At 37.1% G+C, this 24,254-nt stretch overlaps 1 protein-coding gene and 1 long non-coding RNA gene across 6 annotated transcripts in view; one reads left to right on the forward strand and one right to left on the reverse strand.

The window, feature by feature from the left end:
- Positions 1-12,567, reverse strand: part of LOC113530339 (uncharacterized) — a 29,887-nt gene extending 17,320 nt beyond the window's left edge. For all 4 annotated transcript variants that reach the window (XR_008304301.1, XR_008304300.1, XR_008304299.1 and 1 more), the window contains exon 1: positions 12,011-12,567. This is a non-coding gene — a long non-coding RNA (uncharacterized LOC113530339). The remainder of the gene's footprint in view (positions 1-12,010) is intronic.
- On the forward strand, positions 1,699-22,042 carry hnf4a (hepatocyte nuclear factor 4, alpha). 2 transcript variants are annotated; one of them, XM_026920201.3, is made up of 10 exons: positions 1,699-1,857; positions 18,045-18,219; positions 18,343-18,437; positions 18,857-18,963; positions 19,051-19,206; positions 19,877-19,964; positions 20,061-20,213; positions 20,327-20,563; positions 20,685-20,807; positions 21,080-22,042. In XM_026920201.3, the coding sequence occupies exons 1-10, from the start codon at positions 1,809-1,811 to the stop codon at positions 21,220-21,222; spliced, it is 1,326 nt and encodes a 441-aa protein (XP_026776002.1). In that variant the 5' UTR covers positions 1,699-1,808; the 3' UTR covers positions 21,223-22,042. The 2 variants fall into 2 exon arrangements, with proteins under 2 accessions (XP_026776002.1, XP_026776000.1); XM_026920199.3 differs by lacking the exon at positions 1,699-1,857 and adding an exon at positions 16,326-16,485.
- The last annotated feature ends 2,212 nt before the right edge of the window (positions 22,043-24,254 follow it).

Here is a 24,254-nt window from a genome sequence, read left to right on the forward strand (position 1 = left end):
TTCTATTTTTATAACCCACTTTATCTCAAGTTGTGCTGTATATCTGTCTTAACTGACCTTGTGAAAAAGGGACAAACTGACTCCATATAGTGCTTTAAGATTTATTATTGCAAATGCGTTAGTGCACAAACCTGGATGATCAAGATGAAAGAAGTCAAATTGCAATCATCAGAAAAGATTACTCTTAACATATAAAGTGCATTCTAACTTGTTTACAATTGCTTTATCATTTAATTCTTGATTATTTTAATATTACTGTTTCTGTTATATTATATCAGCTAACGATGCTGGTTATTGTACACCTGAAACTATGGTTCAGTTAAAAATGTAAACCTGATCCTGGACCCGCTGTTAGGCAGAGGGTGAAAACAGGCTTTTATCACCCCCATAATGCTTTCCATTCATCCAGCAGGACCACTTGTGCTATAAAACAGGAGCAAAATGGCTTTTAAAACCATAAACTACTAGAGCAGGACCACTTCCTGCTCATACAGTGAATTAGCTACAGTATTGTTTTTATAGCAGTGTTATACTGAGCAGTGAGGATAAACACAGAACCTACAACTTTTCTACTCATTAGAAAGGTATATTTGTGCCATTCCAATTTGTTTTTTTATTATTTGTTTCCACATAATCAATGTAGAGTAGTAAACATATGTTGCCTAATGAAAAAAGATGATGAATATGTCACTTCATCATTCATCACTTTCACTGTGACAGTGTGTGAGAACGAGTGTGTGTGTGTGTGAAGTAGTAGTGAGTTTCATGAGGACACTCAAAAATGGAAACCCTGGTGCTGTTGTGTAATTCAATGCTTTCAGCTGAGTCCTTCATTTTATAGCCATGGGAAACTAAACACTGAATCCTTTTCTTTCTTTTCCTTATCTAATGCAATATCACTGAGAGGGAATATTGTAAAAGTGTGGTTTCCTAATATCAAAATGTTGGTTGAAAACTGAACCTGTGCATTCTTTGGAGAAAATTCAGAACCTAATAAAAATCCCTGCATGAAATGTAATGCAAAAGTACATAACGTTGCTTTTTAAAGAGATATAATCATTGAAATGGATTTTTAATTGAATTACAGTGGTGGAAATCACAACCCATTATTATAAAATTATTATATTCATTATTGATTATATTATTGTTATTATAGTTATTAGCCTGTTTGACTAGTCACTTGAATTGAACAGGTTTATTCCAAACCTCATTGTATCACAAACAAGTAGGTCTATAAATAATGTCAGCTTGGACCTAATGTGTTCCGTAAGTGGGAAGTAATGTTCCTGAAATGAATCTATCCTATAATTTTGTGGTTAAAGAGGTCCAAGTCTACAAAAAATTTGAGAACCCCTGCTATAAATCACCAAATCAAATACTAAATCACTAGACACAGTAACACTGTGTCTCCCTTTTATTTACTCATTCACCAAATTATTTTTTCTCTCGATCAATAGTCATGACAACCCTTGAAAAATTATGCACATATGGAGAAACAAAATGGGCTGAAATCAACACAAATTGTCTATTTGAGTTTCTATCATCCTGTTGCTATGGCTACAGCTGTCATATAGATTGCTCCTCTATATGAGCTTGGTTACTGTTTAACCTCCCCACCCACATTTGCCCAGATTAGGAGAATCAATAAGATAACAGGAGCACCGGCCTTACAGAGCGCCGACAGCACCTTCCTCTAAAAAAAAGCACTACGCTGCACCAAACTCTTCCCTCCACATCTCAAACTTTCGTACTTACTCAGAAAAAGACGGCAACAACAAAAAGGACAACTGTAGAACACTAGGAACGGCATGGTCAATGTTAACACTCAGGCCAGCACTAATATGGAGCTTCCGTATGGTGAGTAGGCACACTTTCTTTCACTCTCTTTCACTCTGTCCTCTGTTGTCCTTTCGCTAACAGCTTGGGGAGGAAGCCGGTGGATTTGTGAACCAGTCCAGATGTTTGCTGTCCTGCTGACTTCAGGTAGAGAAACATAGCCATGTGGGACTTGTTACAGTTGGTGTGAAAGCCGCCATTGGTGTCGCGAGAGCTTTTTGTGGAGTCTTGTTGTGTTTGGGAGGTGTGGCAGAGCCATGATCGCTGGTAAACAGGGCCTACATGTAGCTACAGGTGAATGATGCCGAGAGAACTTCCTCTTTTGCGTTAGGAACGGTAATATTTTAACAGAACGCTCGGTGGAAAATATTTGCACAAAGTAAATACGGCTGATCGTTGAGGAGTAAGTATAGTGTGAACTGACATCTTTTATACTTACACAAACATGATGGGCAAATTTTACTGGAAGAAAGATTGATATCACTGAGTACTGACACCTGAACCTAATGGAAGTGGGGCTTCATTTTGCCAGTTGTAACCTTGGTACATTTTATTTTGATCTAAAGTGGATTATTACAAAGTCTGACCTAGTAAACTATGAAACAAAGCAGTGTTGAGACTCTAATACTCCATGTTCCCTTAGAATATCCAAAATAATGAAACTGGTACCATGTGTTTGGGTGGTCTACAGTACAGTTGAGTGCAAAACTTTGCATACCCTTAGGACCCATTGGTCTTTCCATCCTCATTATCCCTGACATATTTGTTGTAACCATGCCAGATCGCTTCACCAATGCTTGCCCATTCTTCTTGTCGTATCTGTTTAAACTCTTCTTCATAACATATGCTATCATGAGTGGGTCATGACAAAACTTTGACGTCTTGCTTTTGTTTTTTGTTTTTTTTTCTACTTGCTCCAGGATACTTTCAACTTCTTGGAATTCTTTTTATTTGAATTAGATAAGATCAGTTTTAACATTGGGATACATTTTTTTCCATTAAAACAAACTGGTGGTGGGGGAACTCAAATGTATACGAGCAGCATCTTTGACTTCATATTACCCTTGGTCATATGCTTTCTACATCATAATGCATTACTACATCATATTCTGCATTTCAAGCAGTCAAAATGAAAAAGTATATATTCACCTTCCAGTTTATTAGGAACACCTATACACCTGCTCATTCATTCAATTAGTCATTTAGACAATCACGTAGCAGCAGCGCAATGCTGCTGTTTAAATCATACAAGTCAAGTGCTTCCGTTAATGTTCACAGTTCACATCACAGAAAATTGTTGATCTCCTATAATTTTCATATGCAACCTTTTTTCCTTTTTTTGTTTACACACAATGGTGCGAAAAACGAAAATCATCCAGTGAGCAGCAGTTCTGTGGGTGGAAACGTCTTATTGATGAGAAAGGTCAGAGGAGAATGGCCAGATAGGTTAAATCTGACACAAAGGCTACAGTACCTCAAATAACCACTCTTTACAAATGCTGTGAGCAGAAAAGCATCTCAGAACACATCAAACCTTAATGTGGAAGGGCTACAACCACAGAAGACCACATTGGGTTCCACTCCTGTCAGCCAAAACAGGAATCTGAGGCTACAGTGGGCGCAGGCTCACCGAAACTGGACAGTTGACAATTGGAAAAAGATGTGATGACATTTACATGTATAATACATGTATAGTGTATAATGAGTTTGTTTTCATGTATATCTGAGTATATGACATGTTTAGGTGGAAGGATACTGGGTTATAATAGAAAGTTTGGCCCAATGATTAAGCCTAATTGTGTTTGCACTTCTGAGTTTAAATTCCAGGAACCACATTCGGGCCCTCGAGTGAAGCCTTTAATCCCAACTATTTGGATACATGATTGGTTTCTGCTTCAGTTGTAAGCCCCTTTGGACAAAAGAGTCTGCCAAATAAATAATTGTAACATTTACATTTTGGCTGAATGCCCTTTAAGCCTCTTTCTGGCACTGAGAAACTCAGAATAATCGCATTGTACTGTACCGTGGTTTCACAATCAAAGAATGCTTCAGATTAGAGTTGGTGCCAGTTTCTGCTGTGAAACTTTCAGAATAACAGCAAAATAAAAACCCCATATGTATGATGGGTTACAACTGAACACATTACAACTCTTCGGTAGCAACTGTAGGAATAATCATCATATATTTCACATTCACATCACATATGTGATCCCATGTGAAAAACAAGTGATCAATCACCATGTTATGCTATAAAATTGCAAAATTAGCAACTGGGAGAATTTCTTTTCTTGCGTTGAATGAAATGGAGATTACATAGAACAGTGATCCGCTTTTGTGACACCTATTTCCAATAAACAACGCAAAAATAATAATTAAAAAAAAAGATTTTCATTTGACCCTTATATGATCACAGGTAAACATGAATTTAATAAACTACAATAAATAAAACCAATATGCCCTACAACTGACAAATTAACACATTAAAATAAATAGATCATGTAAAATAATCATGTGGAAAAATACATGTGAAAATAAATTAATGATGTAAAAAATCACATGTGAAAAATTAATCATATTAAAAAAATCACATGTGAAAATAAATGAATGTTGTAAAAAATTACATGTGAAAAGTAAAAGTTTTTATTTTACAAAATTTTTATAAAAGAATTAACGTGGTTGTGCTATATTTGGAATTTTTTATGCAAAAGGCTAAAAAAATAGGGCTAAATTTACCTCATAACCCCCAAAAACCAAAACAACGCAGTTGCCTCTTCAACAAGACGTTGGCTACAAGGACCAGCTTCGATTCATTGTCTAGCTGTTACAACCTGGGCAAATAACGCCCCTGCAAACTTAGCAGGATCCCTGGCTAAAAGCAAACACAACACAAGCAATCGAACAGGTCTGGAGCGAGGAGTTCTGTTTACCCTGAAAAAGTCGAATTACGCTGAGGAGGAGGTCCAGCACTTGGTCTTTTTAGTGATGAGGCCAAAAGACGAAGTAACCAAATCACAGGATTTCAAGCCTGAGTAATGCTGCTAAAAGTGGATCACCCACAATGCCTTGCTTCTAGGATTAGGAAACGCTTGTTCCAGATCAATAGGGTCATTTAAAAAAATAAATCTGTCAAACAATAACTTAAATAAATCAGGCAGTTCCTGTAACAAACCTTGCTGAGAGTAGATCTAACAGAATCGTATATCCGTGTGACATGCTTACATTTCTAATAAAAGTGTAGTCATGTTGTCAATCATTGTCAAGTTTTCAAAAGTTAAATTGTTGGTACAGTCTCAGAAGAGAGGTACTAAACTGTACCATTTCTTGTTGCTGGTGTGGTACCCTCACATGAACACCGTTTGTACCTTTAAAGAAGTGCACGTATAGTCTAAAAGCTAATTCTGGTCCATTGATGTACCTTAAATTATCTTTAAATGTACACTATGTCTACGTTTCCAGGTAGAATTTACAAATTAATGATACAAAAGGTGGTACAAAAGACACCAGTGACAATGAAAGGTACAGTTCAGTACTTTTTTCTGAGCGTGCAACTTGAAACAGAAGTACACATGCAAAAGTGAAAGTGTCACTTTAAAAATTCTCCTTCTCTAACTTTCAAGTGAACTTATCAAAAGTGTAAGACTAAACTAACTGTACTTACTCCTTTCTACCAGGGTTTTAGCTTTAGAGTATTTTAAAGCTCTGGCCTTTTTGTACTAGCATGAAGATGTACGTATTTTGGATGGAGACTACAAAACACTTCTGTACATCAGTCTGGATGAGTGATATGTGGTAGATTTAGCGATTTAGCGAGATAGCATATCATCAGTCACGCCAGTGAGGTCATCCTGAAGTGAAAAATAATCTGTCAGGAGACGATGAACCCTCATAGTCTTAAGAACAAGACGAGGCTAACGTACTAGCTGTGCTACAAAAATAAAATGTGGGGAAAACAACTGTCTGTCAGAAAAATTGTGTCCATAAATGGTACTGAAAAAAAAAAACATAGTCACATTCAGACACAGAAAACTATGTATTTACTATGTAAAACTGTGTATTTAAATTTACGTGTACATGTAATGTATATTGTATATAATGTCTATAAGGACATATCAATCTTAGCTAATCAGCTAGCTAGTTTATTGATAAAAGCTAGCTAATGTGAGAGGAAACTTTGCCTTGTTTCATGTGATACAACCGTATAACTGTCTGTCTGTGATTAAGTGATGACTAGTTAGCGGTCTCTTTTTTAATGAATCATTTATTGCTGCCTGCATGGTTGAAACATTAATTTACTTTGTCCTTTGTGATTAATTAACGGACATGATGTGTGTAAGAAGGCATCGTTAACACTAAACTTCCCAGAACCCATTGTCCTTTACTCCCGTAATGTACTGTATGTTCTTACCTGATTAGTTCCACTGTAGTTACTAAATATTACACTGTATGCTTTAAGACAAATAGCCTAATGATAAACTGAGGCATTAAAACCTGATCCCATGGAGCCATTTGATATGGAATAGACATGATTTATCACTTTAATCAATAATAATGGCACAGACTAAAAATGATACAGATTAAACAATTAAATAAGGAAATCTAACATGACTCTAAAATGAATGTTTTATTAAAAGCCAGGCACACTGGGAGAGTAAATCATAGATGGTAAGAATCAGAGAGTGTGTTGGTATTAACTGTAAAATATAAATACGTGGTGTACTACAACTGTATAATTAGAGTTAAAAAGATTTTGACCTTTTCCATTTAGATTACATCTAAATTGTTCTAGTACAATAATGAAATTTCAAACATTTCTTAATTCACTAGGTAAGGAGTAAAACACTTGTGGGGAGTGCTGTTACAGGAAAATAATCAATACCAGGGTGGTGTGATGTGCCCCTGATGAGAAGCGGTTACCACACTGTTGATTACTTCCCTATAATTATTCATCTTATATTCATCTTTTTAATTTATTAATGAAGTTGATGTCGTGGTTTTTATCCATTTATAGTTATGTTTATTGTTGTGGAACATCCACAAGACAAAATAGTTCCTGCTGTCATTCATGTTTTAACAGCTATAAATCATCCTCTCTTTCTCTCTTAATAAGTTAATGAGGCAAAAAAAAAAAGCTCAGCTGGTCACGTTAGAAAGAAACCATAAACAGTAAAGTCCTGAAGACTTTCCTGTGGCAGAAAACTTTCTGATTGTTACAGAAGCACTGACACTGGAGACTCCTTCCATAAATTTTAGTAAACGTCTGCTTATAGGAAACTTATCCATATGAACGATTATGTTTTTTCTTTGCTAAATAAAAAAAAAACTTTTAAAATCTGTTTATTTTCAATTTTTAAAATGAGGTCATTTAAAGAAAAATGCTTGGAGATAAACCTTTGACTGATGGTGTATACTGGTACCTGAACAGGAAGTGGAGGTGTGCAGAGGAGAATTACAAACTCCACACAATTGATAGTATTAGCTGTGAACCTAAGACTCCTATGAAATCTCAATGTGACAGGCATTAAGGGATTAGGATCGCAGGCGGTCAGCGTGCATGTGCTGCAGGGAGGCAGCGTCTCTCACACACATTCTGCCACACACATAACACACTGCCTGAATGGGCAATCTGCTCCATAGGGAAGGCTGAGGAGCCTGTAGTCGCTGGGCCTGCATCTGCTGATTTAGAGCCCAGGATGTATGGAGAACATGGCATTTCGATGAATCCAGGTACTGACCTGCTGGAACACACTCACATTTACACACTGCATACTGAGGGATGCCAGAGCTGCCTAAGTTTACAAGCTGTCGTTGTGCTGGATTTGTTTACAAGGCATTTTAATGTCACATAGTTTTATGGAAAGATGTCTGATGCTAAATTAGTGTGAGAAGGTGTTTAGGTGTGTGAAAACTGTATATGGAATGTGCTCCAAAATGATTATATATTTCGTATGTATGGGATTTTTAAAATAGAAACATGTAGGAGTGCCTTGGATAGCCTCCTACCTTCATGTATTACATTACTTGTATTCCCTACTTCCCTGTGTTCTCTACACCATAAAAATATTTTTGTCATCCATATAAATAGTGATATAGTTTACTCTCTGACAAAGGGGATCTTTGAGGTAGTTAGTTATGTTTTCTTAGCTCTACTTGGAAACGCTCTGTTTTAGGGTTCTGTATTGTAACAGTGTTATAATAACAGTGGGGGCGTGGCTTATGCACTCAATTTGCATATGGGTCCAAAGGATTTTACACTCATTTATTGCTGAGTGTTATAATTGAGGCATTGTTTTCAATACTTATGACTTTTGTGTTAGCTATAAGGCTTGTGGTTATTGTGTTATTAAGTATTTTGGAATATTGAGTTTTTGGAGTTAACTTTTGTGTTTGTGTTGTTGTGAATATTTTAGGGAGTATTGTTCTGTCCAGCAATCTTTCTAAAGAATGGCATAAGTGCAAGTTCCCACTGTTTAATAAGAGTTTTGTCACTGGAATATAAAACCTTTAAGGGTCCACCTAGAGGGACAAACCAAACAACACTTAAGGGTTCTAGATATAATTTTTTTTTTTTTTTTTAAGTATGCACTATTTTTACACATGCAAACACCTAACACCATTAATCCATGAACACTTTACAGTTTTCACCACTTTACCAAATACCGTTGCTGCTATAATTTTGCTTCTTACACTCTTCCTGTTCACCTTTGCTAATGTCAGTGTAGCACTCACTCACTTTTTCCTGTAAAGATACACACAAGAAGACCACATGGTGGAGCTGCTCGACTCAAGTCGATCCATAACAGTTCCTCTCCATTTTGTATCCATTTTCTATTTTCAATTCAATAAATTAACTATTTTAAATGTTTTTACATACAATATTTTACATCAAGGCACACTAAACATTATTTATTGCATTAGTTAACACTAACAAAGCCTAAACTAAAGCATTAACACACACTAAGCACTGCAAAAAATGGCATCTTAGCAAATAAAAATATCTTGAATATAGTAGATAATTTAGTATAATCTAGTATTTACTATTATAAGATTACAAGATTACAATACTTTCATAAGAAATATTAGCTATATTTGTCCATATTCAAGATATTTTCACTTGGTAAGATATCTTTTTTGTGGTGAATAGTCATCACAATTATCATATGTTTTTTTTAATTGACCCAATAAGCCAGAAAATGAACTTTTTCCCATCCAGGAGTAATAACACAAATAAAATCAGTGCCTTATGATGCCTTATGATGCCTTAATTGACCTGTTTGTGGTGGTTAATAGGCAGAATTCATAAATGTGTCTGACATGATGTTATTTAATTAATGCAATATCAATTAATACAGGTGTTTACTTACTTTCTTACATTGTAACATTACCTATGGTTCGTTAATACTGATGTATATAGTTTGTTGTATGCTGAGTCCTGTAGTAAATAATGTTAATTTAATGTTTTATGCAAACCCCATGCTAAAGCAACTCCTGGCACAAGCAAAAATTCTGAAAAAAGGTCAAGCTGCTTAATTTTTGTAAATTGCATTACATAACATGATTGGAGATTGAGTACGACACAGTAATTGTTGGAGTAAATATTTCAAAGCATGTTGTTTGGAGTACATTTTGTAAAAACTTCAGGAGCTGGATTAGATACCTAATGTACCAAAACTCACATCATGACATCAATAATAATTGCATACAGTTAAATGAATAAGCATTATCACACTTATGTATAAAATGATACTGTACTTTAATGAGTCAATCATTCAAATGAGTCAGCAAGAACAACAACAACAAAAAATACAAACAGCAAACTGCTAAACTTGTATGTTGACTGGAGAATTTTACACATAAAATGTTGGTTACACATAGGTTCTGATGAAAAGATTATTGTTTCATTGATGGCTTTAAAAAAAAGAGTGATAAGTGTCCACTTAGTATCCCTGAGCCAGCAAATTGGATTTAGTCAACTCAATTCTCAGCAAAACAATGGTTAATAATTGAAAGAACCTTATCAGAGGCCATGATTGATTTACAAAGAGCATTGCGTTAAATGTGTATTGATGCAATTGTTTACTTATTTGATGTTCAGGTAGCTTCTTGGGCTTTTATGGTTTTATGAGAAAAAAAAAATAGAGCAGATAGATTTTTCGTTTAGATTGTCATGCCACTAAAATGTTACAAGGTGTCAGGACAAATCTTATTTGCAGTATTGCAAATTGTGGTCAGCATTTTTCAAGAGAACTTGACATTTGACGATCTTTAGCAACGTTTCAATGAAAAACAAATCTCTGCTAAATTCCAGAGCCACTAAAGTGGGATGGACGATCCTGACATTTTCACCTTCCTTTCCCCCCCACCTGTAAATGTCTTTATTACCCTATGATGTTGAGGCTTAAACAGAAATACTTTACGGTGCAGTATTAGGCCCTAGAGGTTTATGATTACCCAGACTCCAAATAGTAAGATGTGTAAGGACTTTGGGAACTTCACAGATAACTGTTAATCGTTATGGAAGAGGCTGCTTCTGTCTTGGGAGAATCTTTGGGAATCAGTGTTGCAAGAAATATTTTCTCTGGTGCTCATATGTTAGAAAAATCACCAGTGATAATTAAACAGCAGGTATAAATTCTAATAGTAAAATGAGCTGAATGTTGAATAGTGATGATTTAAACCAATTTCAGTTGCATGATTATATGATGAAAATATAAGAAAGCATATAAGAAGGTTATACTTTGAATTGGTAGGTCACCTGAGGATACGTGATAGTATGTCTAGGCTCGGATTATATTCTGTCTGTACATGATATTATGTTTTCACACTCTATATTTGTATTTTTTAAAGAAATATCTGGGAGGAGCTAAGCAAAGGAGCCTTGATTTGCTTGTCAGAGGTGTCTAATGAAATAATAATGGACAGTGAGACTTTAGGCTACTAATTCAATTCAAAAAAGTATGAATTTGGATTTATTAATTAACAGTAGGAAATATTGTGTAGGCTACAGTTTTGCTTTGATTAATGCTTTCATAGTGAACAAAGACAGCTTCCTTAGTAGCCTAGTAAGGGTGTAATGCAATGACAATATCTTTATCTGTTTAGTACTCCAAATATTTGTATCTGTATCTATGTCCAGATTTAATCCCAAAGTGGGCGTGACCTAAACCAGAAGAGTTTTGCTTTGTTTTCAAATACAGATGTGCGCGAGGCTGTTAGTATTCTCATGCACATCTGTATTTAGTCTAGTAGTCTAATTTAAACCGCTGTAACCCTGTCCAGGAAGTTAAGGATGAATGAATTAACACTGTAAATGAATCGCTGCAAATGCATTGCTCATGTTCACATTAATGAATGTGGTCTTTCTTTGTCCCGTGAGCTTCATATCTGACCGCTCATGCACTCCCACCGCTTGAAATGTACAACACTAAATGAAATGTAAGACATGAAAATGAAAACCTTCCAATCACATGACCATAGGCCATGTAATCCTTTTACCTTTTAAAAAAAGCAAATAGTGCACCTCCTATATGTATCTGCATTTGTTTCTGATTTATTTAGAACAAATTATCAGTTCATTCCAAAGACACTATTTAAAGCTACTCAATAAAAGATGGTTTTGGGAAAAAAAAAAAAAAAAGGATCTGTGCATGAACGCAAATCAAACATTCGTGCGTCAACTTGTCCACAGAAAGGATTTTTTTGTACACAAAGAATCCTGATGTCACTAATTAGGCAGAGTAATCATCTAACAGATGGGATTACATGCACAAGTCTTATCAGTGACACCTATTCTGACCTGAATACTCGCTGAGTCTGCTCTCTTTTTTCTTCACTGTCATTGATTTCACTACTCAAGCCCTCTCAAATGTAGGACTGTTTTGAAAAGCAGTAATCTGGTTTTAATGGAGAGGAGGGGTATAGGCCATGCTTATCAGTCCTCATAGCATACACAGTGACATGAATGATCTCATCATGCTCTCTTTCATTCTCATAATACATGAGAAATGGATTCAACCTGAAATCAAATCAGTTTGCACATCCTATTGCATTTTGTCTATCGAAGTAAAGGCTTTCACTCTGACAGCCAGTAGTTCATCATGTGGGCTTGCACAAGCTGTGTGGTTTACAGATAGCAATCTGTTGACAAGGTCTTCCCCATGTCACTAGTCTTACGTACCTGTGCCATCTACCCCAGTGAGTCCACGCTGGCTTTTTTTTACTGGCCTCAGATGTGCTGGAGCAAGCATATTTCCTTCTCTCTTCTACTCTCTTGTCATTCTTATCAAGGTGGCCAAGCATCATAAACCCCTTCCAGGCATCCAAACGGAGAAACTGATATATTCCCAAAGTTATCCACAATTATTCCAAGAGCATGCTATTCCATGTAGGCTAAATCGCTGGTGATTCAGATCGTGGCATTACTGCCATGTCCCGTTCAGTAGAAATGAACAAGACTCATTCAAGAGAAGGTACAAATAGGCAGTGGTTACAAATGGAGTTTGGTCAGTGGTCGGAGATCCCTATTGTGAAGATAGACAGGACTTTGTTCACAAACTGGAGTTTGAAGTTTCAAAGGGGAAATAGGCAGCGGAGTTACATCAGTTCTGAGCAGTCCTTTGACTTTTAGCCCCGGGCGGCATGGGTGACTGATTATAGGACATGGACATGACATAGCAGCCTCATATCACACTCAGGGAGCTATAAGAGAAGGCGAGATCCTCTGGATGTCCTCCATAATGAGTTTCAAAGTACATCTCCGTGCTGTGACTGCGTGTGCATCAAATTTATTAAATCTATTTGTTTATCAAAATCGATTTTTTGGCCAGTCTTGAAGCTTTATATTTTAGATGGAAAAAGACGTCTAGTGGAGTCGGAATATCTCTCAGTGCTTTGAGCTGGGAGTGATGTGATCACTGAAGAATGAGGTGAAAGTTAAATCAATTACATTCACTCAAGGGTGTTTAGCTACTTTAAACCTCCCTGAGAATGAGGAACATTTAAGTGATTGATTCATGAAAGCGTGGATAATTCACTTCTTAATTGGTTGATGGACTATTAAAGAAGGCAACAGGTAGCCATAGTAGCCATAGTATCTTATCCAAAAAAAAGCAGTGGTTTCTTCAAGTGGCGCCTGGGGACTACCAAGGGTTCATGAAGCGAGAGGGTCGGTGGAATTTATTTTAAGAAAGGTTTACAAAAGTTTTGAGAATCCCTGCTGTAGTGTTTCAAATACATATGAAAGTTACATGTCTAGTTAGGTGTCTAGTTAAAAAGTAGCTTAATTGTTCTTTTAAAGCCCCAATCAGGAATCATGCCAGTAGCCATAAAAACTATTTTTTCTATTATTCCATGAAGCAGCATTCATCAGTTTCAGAAAAATAGCTATGATACCAAAAGTGTAACTTGTGAATATTATATTTATATTATATTAAGCTTCCTCTTAGGGTCCCCAGTTCGATCCTGAGCTCAGGTTACTGCCTGTGTGGAACTTCACAAGTTCTCCCTGAGTGGGTTACTAATTAGACAATTTTAACAAAACTTTAAAATGTAGATTTACTAGGATTACTTTCCCACCTCAAGTGAATAGGGAATGATAGTGATCTAGACTTGCCTAGTTAGAACACCCTGACTTTGCATGTGACGGAGAAAGCCATAACCTTGTGGATTAGATTTTATAGAGGCGTTCAGGGCCATCAGGAAGAGCTCACACAACGCAAGAAGATGTGAGTTATGATAAAGACTGTAATGGTAAGCTAGATAAGATTTGCACAGTGTGAGTCACTGATTTGCTGTGTTATTTATCCGCCTCAGGTTACTTGTCAGTGTGGTTAGAACAAAGCTCTTGAGCAAATAAGAGATTTCCGAAGATACGCTTAGGTTGGCACAATGCATAGACATGACAGAATGTGTTTAAATGTGTGTGTGTGTGTGTAGATGGACTGAATACAGTCTTTAAAACACTTGATATTAACCTCATAGGAGGTTTACAAATATTGTTTGGTACAAGATGTTGCTTTACTACTAATGTCATATGCTGAGTGCTACAAAATATCAGACTGCAGTTGGCTTTTTAATACATAACCAACAGTACGATTCTGAACATACAGTACATACCACATAATGTGTTCCTTGTCCATATCTAAATTGCCAGTCTGCTAGTAAGTTTAGGTGTTTTCCAGGCTACTCCAAACAACACAGCTAATTTAGTCTGCCTCATTTCTGCATCATTTTCACTAGAATTTTGGCAAGGTAATAAAAAATTCATGATCTATACCATCAAACGAGAGTCATTCGCGAATATAGGTAACTAAGAACAATACGAAGATGCACATATGCATCATGACATTAAGCAAACAATGATGTGTGCTCATAGTTGTGTGACTGGGGAGTCCCAAAGTTGGTGCCAATTTCACTGTGCATTTTGTTAGTTCACTTGTTTAGCACGTGAGTCGACTGTGGGTTTTTAACGACATTTGTGTGTGTGTGTGTGTGGATGTGTGTGTGGAGAAGTAGATCAGATTCATGGGAGTACATTTACTGCCCTCGTTGACTCTCTGATCTGGGGAACATTGACCTATCGCCTGTCACTTTCCCTTCTTCAAATATATCCTCCCCTGTGTTTGCCCATGCCCTTACACTTATGCACTTGCTCTGCTTGTTTGCCCAGCCAATACTCTCCCCTTGGATTAAAACAACCCGGCATATCAGCATGTAAAATGTAATGCTAATGCTACACACTGTATTTCAAAAGAATTACATCAGTTGCAAACTGGTTTACGGATAATAACAGTGACAAAGTCTTTATCGTACGATTGTAGAGATTACATCACTGTTAATCCGAGTGATATTTACCTCACTTTTATCTACTTAAGATGAACGATATATTGGTTTAGGGAAACTGTGTCCTGAATAGGAAATGAGCTGTTGAGTTTCAAGCTTTTTATGGCCTTGTTATGTTCCTTGATCAGGTCATGTCACTTTTTTTTATCACTTTATATCACTTTACATTCAGCAAGTAGACAAAGAATAAGACCCACTACAAGACACTTGGGTATTCATCTAAACTCTGTAAAGTTGCAACTACATAGCATACAGCTTTTAATGCTGAACCTTAAACAATTAGTTCATGGTTATATATAAGACCATTCAAAATGGTGGCTCTATTTTTTTCACAGTGCTGCTTGATGTTACCATTTTTGACTAGCGCCATGGTGTGTGAGACACATCTGTTTTAAACATGAAGTGGAGAATTAACAAGTACAGTACTTCTCAGTTCATTCGTCTTTAAACATTCGTTTTTTTGCCATCAAAACATGTCATCAGGTCGCTAATCAGACCGGAGAGGGTAAATGAAATGAAAAGTCTGTGAAAGCGCTCCTTTTTTTTAACTAATGTCTCGAACCCTGTAGCTAGTCTGTGGTCCGATGAGCTGCTTTCAGCTAAATAATTTACGTAAATGCATTTGATTGAATAGAATACAACAGAGGATCTGCTATGGAAGCCATGTTGGTTCGTGTTTAGAAAACTAGAGTAGTAGAACTATAGACATTTTTAATATATTTAATAGCTCTGCTACAATTTTTTTCAAGTACTTTTTTCAAGTACTTGGTTTGGTTTCAGGGGAAATAATTTGCTGGGTTTGCATCCAGACTATGATCCACCAGTTGACGTCCCCCATCTTAGACAAGTAGACCAGTCATTAGACCAGTTGTTAGACTTAAACCAGTAGGCCAGTTAGAACACTACTTATTAATGATGATGAAGTTTAGCATAATGTTGAGCATACTGTTCCCCATAGTTGGACCCAAAGTGACAGATCATGTGCATATGGGTTTTCAGTGAACAATGAGTTCTTTTACATAAAGGTCACAATTTGCTGCTTGCAAGAGTCACTGCTGTTGTTTATTGTGTAAGAATTAACACAGACTTACCAAACATTGCAAACGAGGCTGGCTGCCTCTCAGTTCGAATTGAGTGACTACATAATATAATACAACTCAAGAAGCCTTTCTTGTTCACTTAATCAGAATATTAGGCATCTGTTATATCTGTGATAGTGTTCTGTGGATTTAATAAGAAACATATTGAGGTAAAAAATAAAAGGTATATATTTGGAAACTGGACTGGATTAGTGTAAAAGGCCAATAAATGTAACTAGAGCAAAATGACAGGGACAGGATGTTCTTGCACCCAGTCATGAAGTTGCCAAACCTTTACTGATACTGATAGAGAGAGAGAGAGAGAGAGAGAGCAAGAACTTGTTTGTCCATATCTAAAAAACAATTCTGATTTAGCACTTGAAAAGAAAGAAAATGATTAACTTAAGGGCCACCCCACTCCAGAACTGGCCGTGGCCTGGAGTGGGAAGGTCTGACCTGTCAATCAAAGATAGTTTCATCTTTGCTCTAGAGGACATGGCCCATGTCACTCAGAGGTGTCTACCTCTCTAAGGGGGCGGGGCTTTCTCTAAGAGAAGGGGGGGGTTCAAACTCCACTGAAGAGCACAAGTCTTTGCCCCCAGTGTCAGGTAGCTGAGAATGCGTTTGTCCAAAGCACTAGCAGACATGGAGATGGCAGACTATAGCGAGGCCCTGGACCCGGCCTACACCACCTTGGAGTTCGAGAACATGCAAGTGCTCGCCATGAGCACAGGTGAGTCCTCCTCCCAGCTGAACTTTGAGTCCTCTGAGTTATATTGGTTAGTGAATGTTTGGTCAAGTGTGGGATGATGAGGTTTAATGAGTTTCACACTCTTTTATAGATTTTTGAGGATGTCTCAAGGTGTGCTGTGTGCCTGCAGTGGGTTAATTTGAATGTTCCACACTGATTGTGATTGTGACAGCAGGGCAGCATGCATGAGACTGAAATGCAAGGAGCTTTGAGAGAGATTATGGCTACAAGCTCTGTCTTGTAGGCAAGCTAGGATTGTGTTTCATCCCAAGAGTTGCACAGCCAGAAATCCCAATGTGATTCCATCCAGCTCTTCTTACCTGATGTTGGTCGGTTGAGGATAAGATGTCTGTTCAGAGTAGTATTTCCAGGGATGTTTGACATGCAAGATAAATGGACCCAGACTGTAGAAGATGTCACTGAACCATTCAGTGGTTTAGTCTCCCATGGCTTGTTTTTATGAGAAATCTAACTGATTCCATTAACTCGATCCGGCATCTTGATTTAATGTATGTATTCATTTCTGGGTCGTGTTTGAACATCTTTTCTGCACTTTAATTTAATACACTATTGAGTGTATTTAAATAGCTATTTAATGGTGCATTTAACTGTTGTTTTAACTGATTAGGTGTGTTTTTGAGATCATCATTTAACTGGTGATGAATATGATTTCCAAATCTGTCACATGTTCTTCCCCATTCAGATAATGAATTAGTTCAAAAGGAGTCAATTAACAGAGCTATCATGTAGCATGTTTCCCTTTGATCAGATGAAGAAATTTGTTTGCCCTGTTTGGCTTTAATGCAATCACTCAGTGCTCCTTTGAGTATTTGACAGAAAAGGAAAACAACAAAACAGTTTTTTCTTTTTTCTTTCATTTAAATGATTAATCATTTGGGGTGTTACTTATTAAAAATGATTTTGCCCATTTGGCCAATTAGTTGTGTATTACAGCAAGAGTTTAATAATGAATTTTCCAAATATTTCTTTGGATAATTTTTCCTAATTTTTTTTTTAAACTTCCACATCAGTTGTATAGTCCACTTGTGCATTCAGAGTTTTTTTTTTTTTTTTTAGCAGAGGTCTTTTTGCTTGGTGCAGATTTCAGCTATAATCACTGCTAGATGACTGGAGCAAACACTGGAGCAAACATTCCTCTACATTTTATGTTCACCAGAATCATTTACACCTAATTAATTGTAGCACAAGATTTACTGCCTAATCGTAACACCAGTTTACTGCCTTGCCATGGCCTTTTACCCATTGCTTTTCTATTATCTATCTGAGGAACAGAAAACCTCATTTTTTTTTTGTCTGATAGAAAGAAACAGACCTGGCTGATCACTGCACAAAAATTATGAATGATTTCATCACAAATTATTGCTCCTCAAGCAATGTATAAAAGTATAAAGTAACCATCTTTTTGCAACCTAACTATGACGTTATTGAAGTTTAAGCAGAAGCACACCTTAGTATTCGAGAAATAGATATCCAGTGGAGATTTTGCAAAATTTCTATAAGCAATCAACCTTCTCTTTCAGACTCCTCACCAGCTGAGGGTGCCAACCTGAATGCTGCCAACCACCTGGGCACGGGGACTCTGTGTGCTATCTGTGGTGACCGGGCAACAGGAAAACACTATGGAGCCTCCAGCTGTGATGGCTGCAAGGGTTTCTTCAGACGCAGCGTTCGCAAAAACCACATGTACTCGTGCAGGTCGGCAATAGATTACCCTGACATGTCCTACAATCAACCTTTCTCAGATCTCTTTTAGTTAAATCTTCCTAGACTTCCAAAATATGACTATTAAATCTAGTGCTTTTTTTTTTGTGTTTACAGGTTCAACAGACAATGCATAGTGGATAAAGACAAAAGGAACCAATGCAGATACTGTAGGCTTAAGAAATGCTTTCGGGCTGGAATGAAAAAAGAAGGTATTCACCACTTTCAAGTTGTTTTGTGCCATATTAATAAAGCTAAGCTGGCAAAACAAGACAGAAGGCAAGCTCATGTGCAGTTTGGGACTGACAGAAGCCTGCTATGTGGAATGTATTGCAACATCAGAATGAGACAGACAACTTGTTAATGTTCACTCTACAATGCACTGAAGTCTATGGCCAACTCGTGCTGAGCAAACAGTTCAGAGGCATCATAATTGCACACTGATAAACAGGCCAACCTTGAGCGTTTTCCCCCTCAACTAATAGAGGCAATGCTAATGTACTCCACCTCCCTCTGCTGTGTGGACTGGTTGGTTGAGATTGACTCATCACAGTGACTGAATTTATGTGATGTCAAGTCTTCAAGTCATTGAAGACACAAGTCATTCACTAAATTGTTCTCTTTGGCATAGCTGTACAGAACGAAAGAGACCGAATCAGTACCAGAAGGTCCAGTTATGAGGACAGCAGCTTTCCCTCCATCAATGCACTCATCCAAGCTGATGTTCTCTCCAGACAGGTTGGCTCATTCACTTTAAAAGACGATGTATCAAAAACTATATATGGTTGAATGCAAGTTTTAACAGGAATCATCACTATGCTGTAGATCTCCTCTCCAGGTCCGATCATGAACGGTGACATCAGAGCAAAAAAGATGGCCACCATTACAGATGTGTGTGAATCTATGAAGCAGCAACTGTTGGTACTGGTAGAGTGGGCCAAATATATCCCAGCCTTCTGCGACCTCCCACTGGATGACCAGGTAAGACTTAAAGCAAGAATCTGCAATGTCGTGGAAAAAGCATTAAAATCCTTTGGCCTGTCTTCAAGGCAAGGGGTTCTATTATGAATTGGCAAAAGATCTAATTGATAGTAATACAAGGTTTGCAATACTGCTGAAGGAACAGCCCAGCACTGTAATGAACATCCATTCAGAGGGTTCTTTGTCATTTTTTAACCAAAAATATGTCTAAAATGTTGAAAAGGTTTAGGGCTGAAAGTGAGATAGAAGGAGTGGGAAGTTGGGGTGGGGGAATCTGAAGTGCTAGTGGTTAATGTGTTTTGATGTCTCTGGTTAGAAAGTGATGAGCTGGTTTGAAAGCTTACATGCTCCTTAAGACCTACAGAATCATTAACAATGTAAGCACCAGGATGTGGTAACTGATTTGTGGACGTTGCTCATGAATGACACTGCATCTTCTTGCAAACAAACTTTCTCAGCTCCTTGCCTGAGAACCTCTGATTTGATGATATGAAGTCTAACCTTATTTTTATTTTTAACTATTTAAAGACCTCCTCCCCCAGACACACAGCTTCTGACTATTCTATAGACTATTCTGAAGTGTATCTCCAGTGTTTAAAGGAGGTGTGAGAATGTATAGGTTGGGAATTGTATATGAATTGTACATTTTTGTGTTTTGCCTGTTTTTCAGGTGGCTTTGCTACGTGCTCATGCTGGAGAACATCTCCTGCTTGGAGCTGCCAAGCGCTCCATGCTCTACAAGGACCTTCTGCTATTAGGTATGGTGTTTAGCCATAACCATGAATTGGACTGTTTATATTGGTACTGGATTTTATGCACATTTTAATAGTTGTGTGTGTTTCTCCTTTCCCTAGGTAATGACCATATAATTCCTCGGAATTGCCCCGAGTTGGAAGTGAGTCGTGTAGCAGTAAGGATCCTTGATGAGTTGGTCCTTCCTTTCCAGGAGCTCCAAATAGATGATAATGAATATGCCTGCTTGAAGGCCATTGTATTCTTTGATCCAGGTAGCTATAAGATTCCAGAAATGTGCATCATTTTTACCTAGATGTATAAATCCCCAATCTTGAATATTAATAGTTAAGTCATGAGTACATTCACGTTCTCTCATCATTGGTAGATGCCAAAGGTCTAAGTGATCCGAGCAAGATCAAGCGGATGCGTTACCAGGTGCAGGTCAGTTTAGAAGACTACATCAACGACCGGCAGTATGACTCACGGGGACGATTCGGCGAGCTGCTGCTTCTGTTACCCACACTACAGAGCATCACCTGGCAAATGATTGAGCAAATCCAGTTTGTTAAGCTGTTCGGGATGGCCAAGATCGACAACCTCTTGCAGGAGATGCTTCTGGGAGGTAATAATAAGAATGCTGGAAATAAAAAAAAACATGACCATCAGACTGATTTGTACCATTTCTTGAGGTGGCCCCAAAGTCAAGATGGATAACCCTTGATATTTTCATGTTTTCATGATAGGTTCTGCTAATGAGGCCCCCCATGCTCCTCCATCTCTGCATCCACACCTGGTCCATGAGCACCTCAGCAACAACGTCATTGTGACCACCAGTATGGCCACTCCAATTCACAATGGACAAATGTGTAAGTTCTTGATGCCACACCTTTGCTATTAGGTTCCCTAGCACATTTTCACTGCTCACACTCCCATGTACGGTGGAGCCAAACAGGCTTCCTGTAGTAATCCTTTTTGTGAACTAATCAGGCTTACTTGGTCCAAAAAGCCCTTATTATTCTCTCTTACGCTTTCTAATGCCTTCAGAAATTTCTGAGCTCTTACTGCATATGTTTGCAATGCTGTTCTGTGGAACCTTTGGCATGTCTTTAATGGATCTTCTTACTTTCTGTGCCCATAGCCACACCTGAAACTCCAATCCCATCTCCTCCACCAGCTTCCAGCTCTGAGCATTACAAACTGGCCCAGGGCGTCATAGCCACGGTGCCTAAACAGCCGACAGCCATTCCTCAGCCCACAATCACCAAGCAAGAGAGCATCTGACCATCTCAAAAAAAAAAAAATCCCACATCCTAAAACAAATTAGCTGTGGACAGCTGGCTTGCTTCAGAGATTCCTGGAAAATGTAGTACAACATGTTTTTACTAGTTATAATTTTGAGGCAGCCATTAAAAGTCCATTGGTCTATTGGTAAACCATTTGCTCTGGGAAGGAGTGTTTGCAAGTGGTATAATATAAAGTACATTATGGGTTATTTTTATTTTTGTTTAAACATTACAGTGACCAACAAAAGAAAACCCCCCAGTCATAGATAATGACATGTAGACCAAAAGAGCAGAAACCTCAGGATTGTACAGTAGATCTACTGTGGAAGAGGCTTTTATTATTTTTTTTTTTATGTATTCAATCAACCTGCCTTATAGGCTGATGTGTTTTTTAGTGGTACATATTTATACTCCCCTAGGAGAAATTCATATTTCAACATGTCAACAAAGAGAATTAGCAAAGTTTATATTAATATTATTATATTAAGATTAAATAAATGTTACAACAGGCCTTTCATCTGGCAAAAATCAGATGTGTATGTTGTACAGTATTTTAATGACTGAGTTAATATGAATGATTTTTAAAGTACTTAGGAATACGCTACACTGTTTGTGCCTTACAAGCTTACAATTTGCATAAACTGCTCTTCATGAGCTGTTCATATATTTTTTTTCTTTGATGTATCATAGAAAATGTACATCTCATGCTTTCTGTTTTAGCTTTCGATTATATATTTGTTGTGAGAAGTTCCATATGTCCAGTATTTAAGTCTATTTAGAGACAAAAAACTTCTTAAATGTCCTGTTCTACCCCATTACTCCATGACTAAGAAACAATTTCTTTTTTTCCATGACACTATCACAGTGACAGGTTTATTAATGTTAGTCACTGAAGCCGACAGCCATAAGAGTGTGTAAGTGTGTAAGTGTTTAACTGAAACAGTGTGTTAGGATACAATATGCGGTTTGGAAAGAAGTGCCTTGCTGCACATTCCTAGCTTGAAATGAAAGCTGACTTGGGCCTTGCAAACTGATATTAAAAGTCAAGGTTATATTTTTACATAAACACACTCAGCCTATTCATTTATTCCATTAGGTGCTTGTTAATTAATACACCAGATGCTTAATTAATATGTCACCACAGAATTATAGAGACCTTAAGCAACCAAGCGTTTCACTCCATCTCAGCAAGATTTGTTCTATAAATGGCTACTCAACTGCAAAAAGTTTTTAAACTGTGATAAAGGAGGACCAAATACAAAGTCGGTCTATTACATTTTTTTTTTAATGTTGGATTTTTTTTTTTTTTAGAACAGAAAATTTTAAATATATTGACACATGAGAAGACATCTAATCTCCTAATCTTCTCAGGCAGTAAAACTGCTTTAAAACAAGACGATAAAAGTGGCGGCCTACGTGGCAGATCATGGTCAAGGATTCTAGTGCTAGGGCGTGTGTGTAGAAACTGATAAATGTCATAAACCGAATTCCAGATAGGCCAAAAAAGAACCAGGCGCCTTCCTTCTGAAATCTGCAGAGTTAGTGCGTGAGGATAATATTAGTCTTATCTGTCATATATTAATGAGCTTACACTTTAATGACTAATAACTCAGTGGTATTCTGTCATCATCAGCACACAGTATGCCTACCCCTTGAACAGCAAGAGAGTCATGATACTGCACAGGTTGTGGGCATTCAGCTCACGGTTTGTCCAAAATTTTAAGTAACATTTTAAGGTGTAGTTTCCACCAGGATTTTCATTTCTGGATTGGCATCTATTAAAAAAAAAAAAAAAAAGCTACCATCTCATACCAAAATCAGATTTAGAAAGGGCTACATGGCAAGAATTTCTTCACCAATCAGACACCAATCAGTCTAAACAGGAACAGTGTATGCTGTTTAATGAAATGAGAAAGTCAGGATATATAGCACATATTGAGAGCTTCAGAAAAGGGGGAAATGAAACAGACTATCCAGGTTCCCTTACACAGAGGACCCCTCGTAGAACCTGGATTAAAACAAAGAAAGAAAGAAAGAAAGAAAGAAAGTGAAGTTTAGCAAGATCAAAAAATTTAATTTGTCATATTTTTCTGTTTATAATGCTGTGAGATTTAAATATTATATTTGACATTTATGCACATATACAAATTTGAAGAAAGAAAGAAAGAAAGAAAGAGCTTCATGGTTTAAACCTGTTTCACTATATGAGAATTAATATTGTTACTTTTTGGATTTGAGGTGTGAGCAGGCTGGTTTGAGAATATTTGCACAAACTAATATAATATTACTAATATTATCTAATATTATCTCCGTCTCACCTGACCCTGGCACCGTAAAACAACTTCCAAATCAAATCAAAGGATGCACCAAAGCCATAATTACCAGTTTACAGGATATTATCTATTATTTACAGTTTTTTCCTATTACAGCCACTTATTGGCTAATTGTCTTTATATGACAGCACTGTTGAATTCTCAAATCTGATTGGTCAGAAGGAAAAACACGTATACGATAATATCGTGACGGTTTCTGTTTTTATTTTTAAAAAAGATGCTTATTTAATATTTATGGAAGGAATCTTAGGTGTCAGTGCTTTGTACAGTTTCCACCACAAGCGTGTCTTAAGGACAGAGGACTTGACAAGATGCGTTTTTTTTTTTTTTTTTTTTTTTTTTTTGGCATGCTAAGTACAAGAGAGAGAAAAAAAAATAAAGAAAGGCTGGTGAGGGAAGAACCATTTGTCAATGATAACAGGAACTAACTTGTTTCATGGATGTTCCACAACATTAAACGTTAATTTGAAATGGTTAAACATATGTGCTGTTAATTAATAAATTAAAAAAATTAATTGTTGGCAAATTGTTGTGGTATAAGAGGAATAAAACACTTCAGAAAGTGTTGTTATAGTAAAATAATCAACTTTGGGGCAGTTAAGGATCACAGAACCATGTTGTTGATTAGTTTCTTGTAACGGCACGCCCCATTATGGTATATTCCTTTCTTAAAAAGCATTCCTCTAGTTGCTTAAAG

The sequence above is a fragment of the Pangasianodon hypophthalmus genome, chromosome 16 (genome assembly GCF_027358585.1).
Source record: "Pangasianodon hypophthalmus isolate fPanHyp1 chromosome 16, fPanHyp1.pri, whole genome shotgun sequence".
In the NCBI taxonomy this organism is placed as follows: domain Eukaryota; kingdom Metazoa; phylum Chordata; class Actinopteri; order Siluriformes; family Pangasiidae; genus Pangasianodon; species Pangasianodon hypophthalmus.